The sequence below is a fragment of the Eptesicus fuscus genome, chromosome 21 (assembly GCF_027574615.1).
Source record: "Eptesicus fuscus isolate TK198812 chromosome 21, DD_ASM_mEF_20220401, whole genome shotgun sequence".
Lineage (NCBI taxonomy): Eukaryota > Metazoa > Chordata > Mammalia > Chiroptera > Vespertilionidae > Eptesicus > Eptesicus fuscus.
Genome location: NC_072493.1, coordinates 41,661,037 through 41,675,460, shown reverse-complemented (window position 1 = coordinate 41,675,460; position 14,424 = coordinate 41,661,037). Strand labels below are relative to the sequence as shown.

The 14,424-nt window shown below is 44.2% G+C and overlaps 1 protein-coding gene across 3 annotated transcripts in view; it reads right to left on the bottom strand.

Annotated features, from left to right (window-relative positions):
- Positions 1–14,424, bottom strand: part of SAE1 (SUMO1 activating enzyme subunit 1) — a 105,821-nt gene that overhangs the window by 32,776 nt on the left and 58,621 nt on the right. For all 3 annotated transcript variants that reach the window (XM_054711180.1, XM_008154432.3, XM_054711181.1), the window contains exons 4-6: positions 14,148–14,290; positions 12,552–12,651; positions 1,192–1,297 (exon numbers count right to left, since the gene is read on the bottom strand). In XM_054711180.1, coding sequence (XP_054567155.1) covers positions 1,192–1,297; positions 12,552–12,651; positions 14,148–14,290 — 349 coding nt within the window. The remainder of the gene's footprint in view (positions 1–1,191; positions 1,298–12,551; positions 12,652–14,147; positions 14,291–14,424) is intronic.

The following is a 14,424-nucleotide window of genomic DNA, read 5'->3' as shown; positions in this document are numbered from 1 at the left end:
CCATTAATTACTATGGGAAGAGCTTTACTCATAACTAACGTAAAGATAAACTTTAGCCCTGTCTGATCTTCTTTCTTGTTTATTAAGGAGGCTTTATACAGCTTTCTGTATTTCCCTTTGGAGAACTAGCACGCACAGCCTTCGTCTGTGCTGACCTGGAGGGGGAGTTCCTGGAGTCTGCACAGACAAAGGGAAGGAAGGAGGAGGGATGCAGCTCTCCTGTCTTCCCTCGGGAAAGAAGACCAACTACTGTCTAAATGCAACCAAAAATGCTTGGTAAATTGTATAAAGAAAAGCTCCATCTCCACCTCAGAGTCTCCCTGGGAAAGGGTGATGGTTCTGCAGAGACACGGACTCTTGCAGGCCTGGGTGAACACGTGGCGCCTGGGACAGGTGACTGGGGGCCTCCCATACCGTATCTGTGCTGCATGAACTGGGGCGTGGAAAAGGAAGTCGGGAAGCACATCCCCAAAAGTACAAAAATGTCAAGGGGATCTTTTCTCTCTCTACTTTTCTGGCATTTTCTGCAGTAAATAGGAGTTATTTTTATACTAATTAACAAACTGGTATTTTTACATGTGCTTGCAGTATAGCTGAGAATATGAGTCACCTTTATCTCTCTGTGCCTCAGTTTCTTTGTCTGTAAAAAAGGGTTAGTAATAGTATCTATCCCCAACAGCTTGTGCTTAGCACTCAATGTTAGTAATTACTATTTTTAAAATAACATTAAAAAATTAATTAAAAGTACCAGGCAGAAGGAGCCAAACAATACTTAGCTAACAGCCCTTGTTGCCCCCCTACTCTCTACCCCAGTAAGGAGGGAGGAAGGGAGAGAGGGAGGGACCTTTCAGGAGAGGAAAACTGGTTTGGGAGCCAAGGAAGAACTCTGTAGAGGGAAAAGTGGTGCTGAGAAAATGTTTGACTTATGACACTGTTATCTCAGGCTCAACTTTAGAGGGTAGGTCATTTCAACAAATAAAAAAAGAAATTTTAAAAAGCAAAAATTATTAAGAAACCAGAGCTCAATAATGATCCTCGTCTCCATTCACTCAGATGTGTGGCCACTGAGAATCACCTAATGAGGAACCTAACTCAGGGCGAACATCAAGAAACCATCCGGACTCTGCAGCCACATATGCAGAAATCAAAGCCCAAAGCGCGCCTGGCTCACCGGAAGCCTCGAGCCCTCACCTTGAAGGAGAAAGTAATCCGAAGTTGTGCGCTTCAGAGCGGCCTTTGCTTTGTCGCTGCTCCAGTCCACTTCCAGTGCTTCTTTAATGGAGCAGAAGACCACTTTCTGTGGGAAAAAAGGCAAAACTGCTTAGGGATAAACTATGCTCGGTTTTAACTCACAAGGCAGTATAGCTCTTCACCATTTAGAGAAATGTCATTATCTAAGGTTTACTGTTCATTAAAAGAAGCCGAGGCCCACTCAAATCCAATAAACGTTTATTAAGCACTTACTGAGTGCTCCTCTGGGCACTGGGACACAGCGGTGAATAACATACTCCCTACCTTGAAGGAAGACAAGCAAAGCTCAAGTCCTAATACCATTCTGGTTCTTTCTTTAACTGGGTGTATTTACACTATAGAAATATTTGCACAAGCGAAGAAAAATATGTGTCTAGAGATATTCAATAAAGTTGTTTTAGTAGTAAATAAAAACAAACAAAAATAAATGTTTCTCAGTAGAGGCATGTTTGCTGCTGCTGATGGATGACAACACTAATAAGTAATAGCAAGAAAAAGAATAGCGGGATGAAATGAAAGCTGCAGGCTATGGAAATGGAAACGGCATTTGCAAAAGCCCTGTGGTAGGAGAAGTATGGCTAAAACCTATTAGACTAAACCAAATAATCTTGGAAAATGCCGTAATATATATTTTAAAATATAAACAATTAAATATGAATGAGAAAATGGTTTCCCTTTCCTGAACAATTCCATCCAAAGTCATTTACTGGGACTGAGGAAGACAGGAAAGAGTGTGTGTGGAGGCGCTGGGGCCTGGCTGGAGGAGACAGCACGGTGAGAAGGGCTTCCCCAGGGACAGCAGTGAGAGAATTGCTGTATCCACAGACTGGCTGCAACTAGTCAATATACTGAGAACCTGGGAAGCCAGGCTTCTCAATGTCAGAGAAGAGAATTGGAAATATGGGGAGAAAACTAGAATGAAGTCTGTGGTTTTTGGTATAAACTCATTTTCAATATATGGATAGATAAAGAAATAAATGTAGATGCAATACCAAGTGCTCAAAGAATGATGGGGACATGAAACAGAAAACAGGACACAACTTAAAGAAGTGCCCACTGGTCAAATCTGGAACAATTTGAGGATAAAAAGAAATAATACTAGATTGCAACACTTTAAATAAACTAGAATCCATTAGTCCACAGACCTAAAATTAATCAAGTTTAATGAGGAATGGGATATTTACATATTTTAAAAATACCTCTCTATAAAATGCATATTAGTCACACAGGGAAAGAGGAATTGTATTCAAAGAAGTCTGGCAGACATAATCTCACGCAAATGATGAAAGTGAACATTAGTAGTAAAGGGCACATGGAAATCATGCACCAGACCACAGAACGTGACGAGAAGCATCCGTACCGTGATATTTGTGCCAGAATGTGTAGTTGGAATCTAATCATAAGGGAACATCAGATGAACCCAAACTAAGGGACATTTTACAGACTAACTGGCTCATAATCTTTAAAAGTGCCATAAAAATCTAGATGCACGCATGATCCTGAACTGGACCCTTTTGCCAAAGGGACGTGATTGGGGCAACTGGCAACACTTGAATGGGGTCTGAGGATTAGTGGCAATGATGTAACTGGATGAGTTTCCTGATTTTAATGGTTGGTTTGTGGTTATGAAGGATGACTTGTTTGAGAAAATACAAACTGAAATATCTGGGCATGATGGTTGGGGCATTGTGTTGGCATCTTCCTCTCTGATAGTTCAGGAAAAAATGGTTCTCAGTACTAGTTACTTTTACTAGGTTTAAGATGAGTGTGTATAAATAACTTCAAAACTTACAGAGGTATGGGTCCTCTCTCTCTTCTTTCTCCACACACACACACACACACACACACACACACACACACAGAGGCATCATACAAATCTCTTCCCCCTCCCCCCGATATTTAAAACAGAGAGAGAGAGAGAGAGAGAGAGAGAGAGAGAGAGAGAGAGAGAGAGAGAGAGACTCAAATCAACAAGAGTATAATTTAGGAGGCTTACTGAACCAAGATCTATCAGCTACCAGGCAATTTACACAGCTTATTAAGGACCAAAATGGATATTATAAATGAAATTCCAAATTGTTAATGAAGATTAAACACACTTAAAGTTTAATTTTTCTTTTAATCCTCACCCGAGGACATGCTTAAAGAGGAAGGGGGTGGGGGGAAGAAAGGGAAAGAGAGAGAGGGGGAGGGAAGGAGGGAGGGAGGGAGGGAGGGGGAGAGAGAGAGATGGGCTGCCTTCCGTATATGCCCCAACCTGGGATGGAACCCACAATCCAGGTATGTGCCCCAACTGGGAACCTAACCAACAACTTTTCGGTGTACTGAGCCACATCAGCCAGGGCAAAACAGTCAAGGTTTTTTTTTTTTAAAGTTTTTATTGATTTCAGAGAGAAGAAGGAAGAGCGTGAGAATCACTGATTGGCTGCCTCCTGCATGCCCCTACTAGGGATCAAGCCGGAAACCTGGGCATGTGCCCTGACCAGGAATTGAACCATGACCTCCTGGTTCATGGGTCCATGCTCAACCACTGAGCCACACTGGCCAGGCAATAGTCAAGGTTTTTAAGGTGGCTTTCTGCCTCTGGGACGGTATACAAGATGTCTACAGTGCCCTCAAACTGTTAGATCAATGGGTCTGTTTGACCTCAAAAGATAAGTCATGCCGTCAGCCTAGTGACATTTAGTGCCTTATACAGGCTGCCAGACCCTTCTAATGAGTCTTAAACACAGACCAAGCCATCAGCAGTATGCTGGGAATGCTATCATAATGAGGAAACCAAGTTTTATCAGATTTTAAAAACTATCAAGACCTTTATTCAGTGGTTCTGTAGTTTGCCTCACTAAGAACAATGCTAAGAATCCACTGGTCTGTTAAGCCACTATCTGATGATGAATGAGAAAAAAAAAGTTGCGTTTTAGTCTGTCCCACCTCTAACATTGGGACAAGAGTACCAATGAAAACCCATACATCACATCTACATGTTTAGTTATAAATCAAACTAGCAAGCTACTAAGTAAAAGATATTGTCTTCTCCTGCCTTAACAAATATACCTTCTCCACAGCCGGCCACCTGGAAGATCAGGTTCAAATTTGGAAATCTCATACTCCTTGGAGTCCTCTGCCAGAACGAGTGCACCGGGAAAGCTGTCCCCAGTTTTCCCTTCTCTTGTAGCTTTGTCCCCTCAGCTCGTCCTTTCCCACCAAATCCTGCTCTCCCCTCCTGCCCGCGCCCTCTTCCTCCCCTACATCCCCAGCCGGGCGTAGGCATGTAGACACTGTGATAAGGCCTGCACTCCAGAGGCAGGTCAGGGAGGAAGCCCAAAAATGCCTGGGAAGTAAGCCTGGGTTGTCTGGGTAGGAAATTCCGGGGTCCCAGGCATCCAGAATGTGGTCTAGAACTGAGGGCAAAGGCTATGGGCCCTAGTGGACACATCTCCTTGATCCCATGGAATCCTCACCCTATGAGAGGAATGGCTGGAAGGAGGACAAACTGGGACCTTCTAGAAACAGAGGCCCTTTTTCTTCCCAAAGTCTAAGGACAGAACCATCCCAGTTTTACCACTAAGTTGTGACCTCAGGCAAATGAATTTACCTCTCAGCCTGACTGTGGCAGACAACCTTTAGGAAGTTCCCTGGTATGTGGGGAGGAGGTCCACAGTGGCCCTATCTGTAATAGTACTAGCCCTCCAGCCACAGGTGACAGAGCCAGTGGAGAGCCCACAGCCCAAGACTGACCAATCAGATTCTTTATCCTGGGAAGTGAAAATGTGAAAGTTGGAAGTGGAGCCGTATTAATGGCAGGGCTCTTAAGAGAAGGGCCAAATTCCTACCACCAGCTGCCGGTTTTTTTACCCTTCCCAGATCACAACCGTTATTCAATGCTTCTGGTGTTACTCCAGCCTGCCTCCAAGTAATGCCCCCCGACCCCAACTTTGTTGTTGTTAATCCTCACCTGAGAATATTTTTTCCACTGCTTTTCAGACAGAGTGGAAAGGAGAGAGGGAGAGGAGGAGGGAGAGAGACAAACATCGACACATAGATGTGAGACACACTGACTGGTTGCCTCCTGCAGGCACCCTTACTGGGGGTGGGAAGGGAACCTGCAACCCAGGTACGTGTCCTGTACCGTGAATCGAACCTGCAACCCTTCGGTGCATGGGCTGACGCTCTAACCACTAAACACACTGGCCATGGCTAATGTCCTTTTTTGTTGTCCAAACTACCAAAAGTCTACTATCGACTTTCACAACAATGAAAAATCAAACAAAACTTAACCAAGTCCCCTCATCTGTAGTAGGACAGGTGGTGCCCGTCTCGCTCAGCTCACAGCTCTGGGTTTCTGAAGAGAAAACACACTGGACAGGGCTCAGGGAATGACGGGTCTTTCAGGTGAAGCACCCAGGCCAGTGGCTGCCGAGCAGCACCCACCACCTCCCTGAATGACACACTCAAACGGGTACCTTTCACAGCTCACCTGCCCCTTCCACGTCTCCACTCCCTTGGCTCCCAGAACCCTCTGTCTAGAATGCTGAACGCGTTCTCCTCTGCTACCCACTCCTGCATGGGCAATCCTGAGCCTTAAGGATTTCAAGCTCATGGTCCAGTTAAGACCAGTAACAAGCCCTCTCATACTCACTCCTATCGCTCCCGGAGGTGGGGACCACAGAAAAAGGCACAGCACCGAATAGACTAGATTTTCAATAAATACTTGTGAGCTGCTTCTCATTTGCCAAAACTCCCAACAGTAAATATAAAAGGTGAATTCTCCACGTGGTCTATCAGCCATCAAGTTACGGGGTTGTGCTAGGCCATTTAGAAGTGTGGGAAACCGCAGTGACCTTGCCAATGTAAAAGGAGACTGGTTCAACAGATTACAGCAAGGCAATGTAAACCTGCTCTCCAAAGTAGATAAAAGTCTGGGAGTGCTTCCAAAAACGCACTGAATAAAAAAAGCAAAACACAATACATGTCATATATATTAGGTCATTATATGTCTTCTATGTCTCCATATATATTAATTCGTACTCCAACTTTATTATGCACAGAAAGTATGCTGAAAAGAACGTTATAGTCATCATTGGGGAACAGTGTTCACATTCTCTCAACTTGTTCTGTGTTTTCCACACGTGGGATGGTGAATAAATTTTACTTTTTAAATCAGGCTAAACATCTGTAACGTGATATAGTTCTGGATATAAAATAAAGTTGAATGTAAATCAGCATCAAATCAACTTTTAAAACTACAGGTTTCGCCTGGCCGGCTTGGCTCAATCGTTGAGTGTCGGCCTATGAACCAGGAGGTCACAGTTTGATTCCTGGTCAGGGCCCATGCCCGGGTTGCAGGCTCAGACCCCAGTGGGACGTGCAGGAGGCAGCCAATCAATGATTCTCTCTCATCATTGATGTTTCTAACTCTCTCTCTCTCTCTTCTCCCTTCCTCTCTGAAATCAATAAAAATATATTTAAAAAAATAAACATATGCATACCTTATTTAAAAAACAATACACTACAGGTTTCTAGGTCTAATTTCCGTACCTATTCATGGGAGACTGTAGTTTTTTAAAGAGCACTCTAACAGCAGATTTTTGTGGATGACCTGCCGCTCTCCCATACTGCCGGCAGTATTGGAATAAACGGCTCATATGATTCAAAACAAACATACAAACAAACAAACAAAAAAAGCACTGTTAACAAATGACAACCACAACCGGGCAGTCTTACACTCTGCAGAGTGGCAAAAGGGCCTGAAGCTAGCACACGTTACTGTCATATATTGCTGCCTTTGAAATGTAAACAGATAAAACTACTGGGGAGTAATTTAGCAGGCAGGGTCCGGTGAAGGTGAAGATGCACACATCCCAATTTTCATCCTAAGTATCTACCCTGGAGAAATCACACAGGTGCCCAACGGTAGCTACACACACGAAACACTGACTGTGGCCACCCAATCTGTAACAGCAAAAACTTACAGACGGAAATGCCCATCAAACAGCAGAATAGTGATGAATTCACACAACCAATACTCTACAGCCGAGAGAGAGAGAGAGAGAGAGAGAGAGAGAGAGAGAGAGAGAGAGAAGAGAGAGAGAGAGAGAGTCCTGCAGTGCTATCCAAGAGAACTTGCTGTGAGGATGAAACATCTTCTATCTTTGCAATACGGATGCCAATAGCCACATGTAGTTACCAAGCATGTGAGATATAGTTAGGCTGAAGAAGCAAATTTTTTATTTTATTTAATTTTAACTAATTCCAATAGCCACACGTGGCCAGTGGCTACCGACATGGACAGGGAAGCCCGGGAACTACCGAGAGATAACACTGCTCTGAAAAAGCAGGTGGCAGCATTCACAGAATATGAACCAATTCCTAAAAAGTTACAAAGCACACCAAACAATGCTTTATTGCTGGGAAATACATACGTAGTAAGAGGAAATGCATGGGAGGCAGAACCACAATGGAGGACAGTGGTTACTTATGTTGGGAGAGACCGTCAGGGGTGAGCCCTAACCACAGTGGTAATGCTTTATGCTCTAGGCTGGGTGGTGGGTACATGGTTAGCTATATCCTTCTTGATTTATACCTACATCATCACACAATAAGTTCTATTCCACTAGTTAGACTTACACACACATGATAAAACACCATGCCAAGCAGGGCTATATCCACCCTTCAGGTACCTTATTAAGTCCACACAAATACCTGCAGCCCAGGGAAGGAGAGAGAGAAGCACACAGATTAGTACAATAGTCTGGAAATGTTTTTGTTTTTAAGTTGAATAGTATTTCATTGTTATGTCCCAAAACTTGCATTGATGTGGCATTATTTTTGTGCATCAAATATCTCACACACACACACACACACACACACACACACACACACACTGGATTGGGCTGTGATTCTAGGAAGAACCCTCTCTCGTCACCCCTAGAGCCCAGAAACTTTCCCCTTGTGAGACAGGGCACCACCAGCACCCACCCGACACTTTACAACCATCAGACTTATAAAACCTGTTATCGGAATTCCACCAACCTTTCTGCAGTTTGCACCCTGCATTTCCCTGCCACCCCTCCCCCAAAGTGATTCTGACAATGAGCAGCGCCTGGGCCTGAAGGCTCTGGTCTAGGCAACTCAATGACTTCTACATATTTCTAGCCTAGTCCCTTGTCCTGTTTGGAATTCTGTTCTTGGCTTAGCTCAAAAACCTAAACTCTGAGACGAAAGGTAATACAAAGTTAATCCACTTAGTTGATCACAAACAAAGTTAATTCAATAATTCTTTTTTAAATGACAATGATCTGCTCTAAAGCTATCATATTATACTGCAGGAACAGCCACAACTACACTGCACAGACATTTCCTGAATATGACTGTACAGGCAGTGTCTCGGAGTACAGCAGTGGACAAGACTGCCCGATGGAGCTTCAACTCTAATGGGAGAGACACCGACAAGGGATCTGAAGGGGAATCATGGTTACAAATCAAGATGCCACATACAAGAGGAGGAATGAAACTAGTCAGTCATGAGGAATGTTTCTATAAGGACGGCAGGGAGAGGAGGATGACCGAGCTGTCAACAAAGTGCGCAGGAAGGGGGAATCATAATAATGAATCACTACGCCACCGTGGAATTTCACAACTAATTCATGGGAAGCGCATTAACAGTGCCCAAATTAGTCACCTACTATTTTCAGAAGCAGAGGTAAAATTAAATCTGCATTTTTAAGCATTTATGAACAAATCCTACTTCATGATTAGTTTTTAAAGTGCGACCAGGGCAAGTAACCATCATCAGGCATCTACTCATGTCTGGCAGCTCCTAACAATAAAGAAACAGGAGCAGCAAATGGGAATGTGATATGGCTTCTCCCAAAGGTTTTTCCGAAATGACCCCCATGTTAACAATATTGTATCCCACCATCCTCATAACAGTTCAAATTATCCTAGAACTCCCAGGGGAATCACAGTAAGTACAGGGCGAGCCCGTGCCCGTGGCCTCTGTCTGTGCTCCCCCATCTGCCGCTTCTTAGGGCTGTGTGACCTCGGCAGGTCATTTAACTTCTCTTAGCTTCCGCATCATCTGTAAATGGTGACAACGGGACTGTATGTGGTTCCCTCCACCCAAAGCACTGCCTTGAACACAGTAGGCGTTTTGCAACTCAAAGAGACAGAAAGAGCTGGCTGTTCTGGAGGAAAGCCAGAGTCACTCCGTCTTACAGCTGTGCTTTTGGTTGATCCTGCTTCCTAGGACTGGTCCTGGCTTCAATGCCTGACAAACTGGCCTTCACATGCCAATTCTAACAACTCTCTCTGGGAAACGTGAACACTTCCTCGCCACAAAACCATTACTGTGCTCCCTCCTTCAGCCACTGTGCGTCAGGTTTGTGCCCAAGACCCAATCCTGATGAAATCTGTTGCGCGACTTCTCCTGGGCAGCAAAGGAAGCAAACAAACTACTAAGCACCCGTCTCTGGGCTCTGCACTTCCCTACTGCTGTATTTATCATGATGGCACGTGTGCTAGAAAGGCCTGTGTCTTCCTAGACTGTGTGAAAACCACAACCTCTGTTTTCCCTCTTTGTTTTTTAACTGTTTCTAATTTAGGAGCACAATGCGTACCTTGAAGCAAAAGTGGCTTTACAACATTTGGACCCTAACCAGAAACCTTTCACAGGAAACAGGAAGTGGCTGCTCCCCCACCCCCATCCTGCACTCTGAGCATAACCCAACTAGTTATTCCATACAATTTAGGCAAAAGGGCAGAATCTGAATCAAAGGATTTTTGAGTTGGAGGAAAACTTCCACACCTCAGAACGGTCTCTGCCAAAACGGAGGACCCGTATTAGTACCAGGTGGCCAAGTCCTGGCCCAGAGCTGTGCAGCCCAGTCCTTCCACAGCGCTCTGGGGAGGCCGCACAAAGGCAAGGTCTGGAATCCCGGGGATTGTCATCAGGAATGCACTGAATGCCTCGCAACCTTAAGGGCTCGAGGTTGGAATCCCAGCCTGAATTGTCCAAGGGAAACAGCTGACTAACAATGTCAGCTGGGCATATTTTGATACCTTCAACTCCGGTCCCATGTAGGAAGGGGCTGCACAAAGAGCTCTGCGACTGGAGAGCCCGAGGGATGGTACGCGAAGGCCTCCAGTGCCTGCCAGGGCTGCCACATTCTCCTCATAGCTAGAGAAAGTGGCTCCCAAAAGAGGTTTCCCGATCAGCCCCAGTGGGCACCCTCAGAAGTGACTCCCGGGAAACTTCCAGCTGTGAAGGGCTAACAAAGCTAGGCACTCTCTATTTGAATGTGAAAGACCCGCCTCAATCAAAGAAGCCCTTAAGCCATAAAACCCTTCACACCAAGGCCAAGTGTCACACTTGTAAGAGGGTGTGATTTATAAATTGACAGCACCCACAAAGCTGCCTTTGTGCTCCTCCGTTAGTTAACAATTTATCTCCCCCCACCAAACTCACGGCGCTATTCAGACAAGGCTTGACTGGGCCTCAAGAAGAAAGAAAGGAAGAAAAAAAAGGACCCAAGTTTTGGCCAAAACACCAATGTTCACTCAAGATAATTACGGTCCTGTGAATAGACACTAAAATTAGGGCTTAATAATTCCTCTGTATCACACGCACCGCATCAAACTCTTCCAGCACAAACATAAAGAGCAAGAAAGAGAAAATCTCCGGCGAAGCCTTGCTGGAAACTTGAAGAGTTCCACTTCTGTGGTTTCTGCCGTCTCTCTTGTGGTTTCTGCGCTCTTAGAATCCCCCCTTTAGAGCAATTTTAACTCAATGCTCTGACCAGCTGTTTTTCTTCCTCAACATTTAAATCTACAAAGCAAAGAGTAAATATGGGCTCGGTCGTATCTTTCCTCTCGGTTCGACAAAACCAATTCTGACCACTTCACCTGGTTTTCCCCACCACAAGATTCCTCCTCAGATTCCACCACCACCTAGAAACCAGCGTCTCTGATTCCCTTTCCACTCCTCTTTTTAGAAAATGAATGTAAATTACTGCACTAATTCCAAGTAGAATCTAAGTATAAATTTAAAAGTATACACCCGATAACACTTGCCAACCTTGAGGCCTTTGTTCTTGAAAGATTTGGTGAAACCAAAACTTCAAAGAAACAAAACAATTCAAGTTTAAACTGTGTCCTGCCCACTTAGGACCTTACTAAAGTGTCTACCAATCTCACTTTTCTTTAAAATAAAAAAACAAACAAAACAGAAGTAATGCTCTTTGGCCCTGGCTGGGTAGCTCAGCTGGTTGGAGGGTTGTCCAGATACACCAAGGTTGCAGGTTCCATCCGCAGTCAGGGCATATATATTAAAATCAACCAATGAATGCATAAATAAGTAGAACAACAAACTGATGTTTCTTTTTAAAATGAATTTAAAAAAAATTCATGGCCTTTGCTCAAAAACAGTCTTTCTGATACTACTTCATACACCAGGGATCATATCAGTGGCCCACAGACCATGTAAGTCCTGCAAACATGTTCTCTTTAGCCTCTGCTGTTGACAAGAACAGCATTGGTGAGTAGGTTGCCAGTATTAAAAAGTTTGGGATAGAGCATTAAAAAAACCCCACTACATTTCTTTTCTTTTTTAAAGTATATTTTTATTCATTTCAAAGAGGAAGGGAGAGGGAGAGAGATATAGAAACATCAATGATGAGAGAGAATCATTGATTGGCTGCCTCCTGCACACCCTACACTGGGTGGTGATTGAGCCCACAACCTGGGCATGTGCCCTGACTGGGAATTGAACCGTGATCTCCTGGTTCATAGGTCGATGCTCAACTATTGAGCCATGCCCTAACTGGTTTGGCTCAGTGGATAGAGCGTTGGCCTGCGAACTGAAAGGTCCCAGGTTTGATTTCGGTCAAGGGCATGTACCTTGGTTGCGGGCACATCCCCAGTGGGGAGTGTGCAGGAGGCAGCTGATCGATGTTTCTCTCTCATCGATGTTTCTAATTCTCTATCCCTCTCCCTTCCTCTGTAAAAAATCAATAAAATATATCTTAAAAAAAAATAAAAAACTATTGAGCCATGCTGGCCGGGGTCTACATTTCTGATTGTCTTAAAAATCACATCTGGCATCCTGGATCCACACATTCCCTCACAGCTCAGCTGGCTGGCACTAAGCAGCAGCTACCCCCCTTTAAGTGGGACAAGCACTGACCCAGTCTATCCAGACCCTCCTGTCAAGCCCACCGTGCTGGCGTCCCTCCTATGCCACTGTAACTGCCTGTTCCCATGAGGCGCAGAGTTCCTGACCCCTCCCCCCACAGTACACATACCTTTTTGACCATAGTTGTCTCAGATGAATCCAGTTTTGCTCTCTTGGTATCAGGGCCATCTTCTACTCCTTGGCTAACCTTGGCAACTTTGGTCTTCTCCCTAGACGGTCACAGGGATGGAATCCAGTTCTACTCTAGGATCATGCCATTAGAGCAGATAAAGCATTACCAGCTCACAGAATGGGATGTTGGTTACGAGCCAAAGTTTTGGAGTCAAACAGATCTGGGTTCAAATCCCAGCTTGGCCGCCGATTACCTGACAAGCCAGTCACCCACTACGTGAGAGTAACAATTGCTAACAAAAGATTCTTGTAAGAAGAGAAATAACATACATTTCTTAGCACACTGCTGAGTAAGTTCTCAATAAACTTTGTGGCCCTAACCGGTTTGGCTCAGTGGATAGAGCGTCGGCCTGCGGACTGAAAGGTCCCAGGTTCGATTCCGGTCAAGGGCATGTACCTTGGTTTCGGGCACATCCCCAGTAGGAGGTGTGCAGGAGGCAGCTGATCGATGTTTCTATCTCATCAATGTTTCTAACTCTCTATCCCTCTCCCTTCCTCTCTGTAAAAAAAAATCAATTAAAAAATATATTTTTTAAAAAAATAAACTTTGTGAACGTACCACTTGAATCATGAATTACTCTAACTAAATTCCTCCCCTCTGCCATGGGGAACTCCCGTTAAAATAATCTGGACTGCTTTCCTCTATGACTTCTTTATCCATTTATGTGCCCAAAGAACTACATTTCCTAAAGCCACAAAACGTTGGAGTTATGGGAGATCCTGAACATGTTTGTACTCCCCCCATGTCAATTTTACAGGCAAGAAACTTGCAGACCAGAGAAATTTCAGTGACTTGCGTGAGAAGCTGAACTAAAGAAAGTTCTTGACTTGGTAGGAAGCTCACCTGCCACACAGTAGGATCTCTCTTTACCTCTCATGGGGGAGAGGGGGTGTCAGTAGTCAGAAAATTACAACCAAAAAAAGCCCAACTCATGTAGTTTTACAATCCCGGTATCATCTTTCATCTAGATGCTACAAGTTCAAAACCCTGCAGGTCCCATCATGTGAGAATCACCACGGTCTGCAACCACAATGTTCAAACTGAAAGGACAAGGGCTGCTGGTTGCACAGAGCAGTCTTTGGGCCATGGAGCTTTTTATTTCCTAGGTAGATGTTGGCTGAATGTGCCTCCAGAGTTGCCCATCTAACTTATTTTGTACTAATTTTACTAACTCTCAACCTGAAAAGTTTGACCTGCTAAGCTGGGCAAAAATGTTTACAATCCAAACAAGCCTTCCCTAAAAGTGTTTCACCCCCCTGAAATCCAGAGTGATCAAATCCCCAGGTGATGTACTTTAATTGCCTAGAACACTGCTTTCTTTATGCTTTAAATTAGACCATCATTGTGGAAGGCCAGGTCCCCATCTCCTACAATTCTGAACACAAAATCTATGTATCAGAAGCTGTTAATGAATTGATTTCCCAATATTCTAAGTGTTCTAGTAAAAGACTTTCCTTAATGGTTCATTCCCTATCAGTGAGTAAAATTACACTTTGAAAATGTTATATTCTCTCCTCCTCTCCCCAAACTTACTCTACAAATTCATGCTCTCCAAGATTGGCAAATGTGTATCCGTGGTAGCCAAAAACATCTCCTGTAAAGAACTTGATGCTGTTTTTGTGACAGATCTGGTCAACTTTAATTATGACATCCCTGGAGCAGCAAGTCAGACATACCTGCAGAAAGAAAGAAATTGGCTGGGTGTGAGTTCTGCAAACTGTGAATCATTGTCCTGATGTCTAAATAAATCTTAATGAACAGTCTCACTAGGCATGTCTAAAGCCAGTTTCAAACTGGTACAACAGGTTCC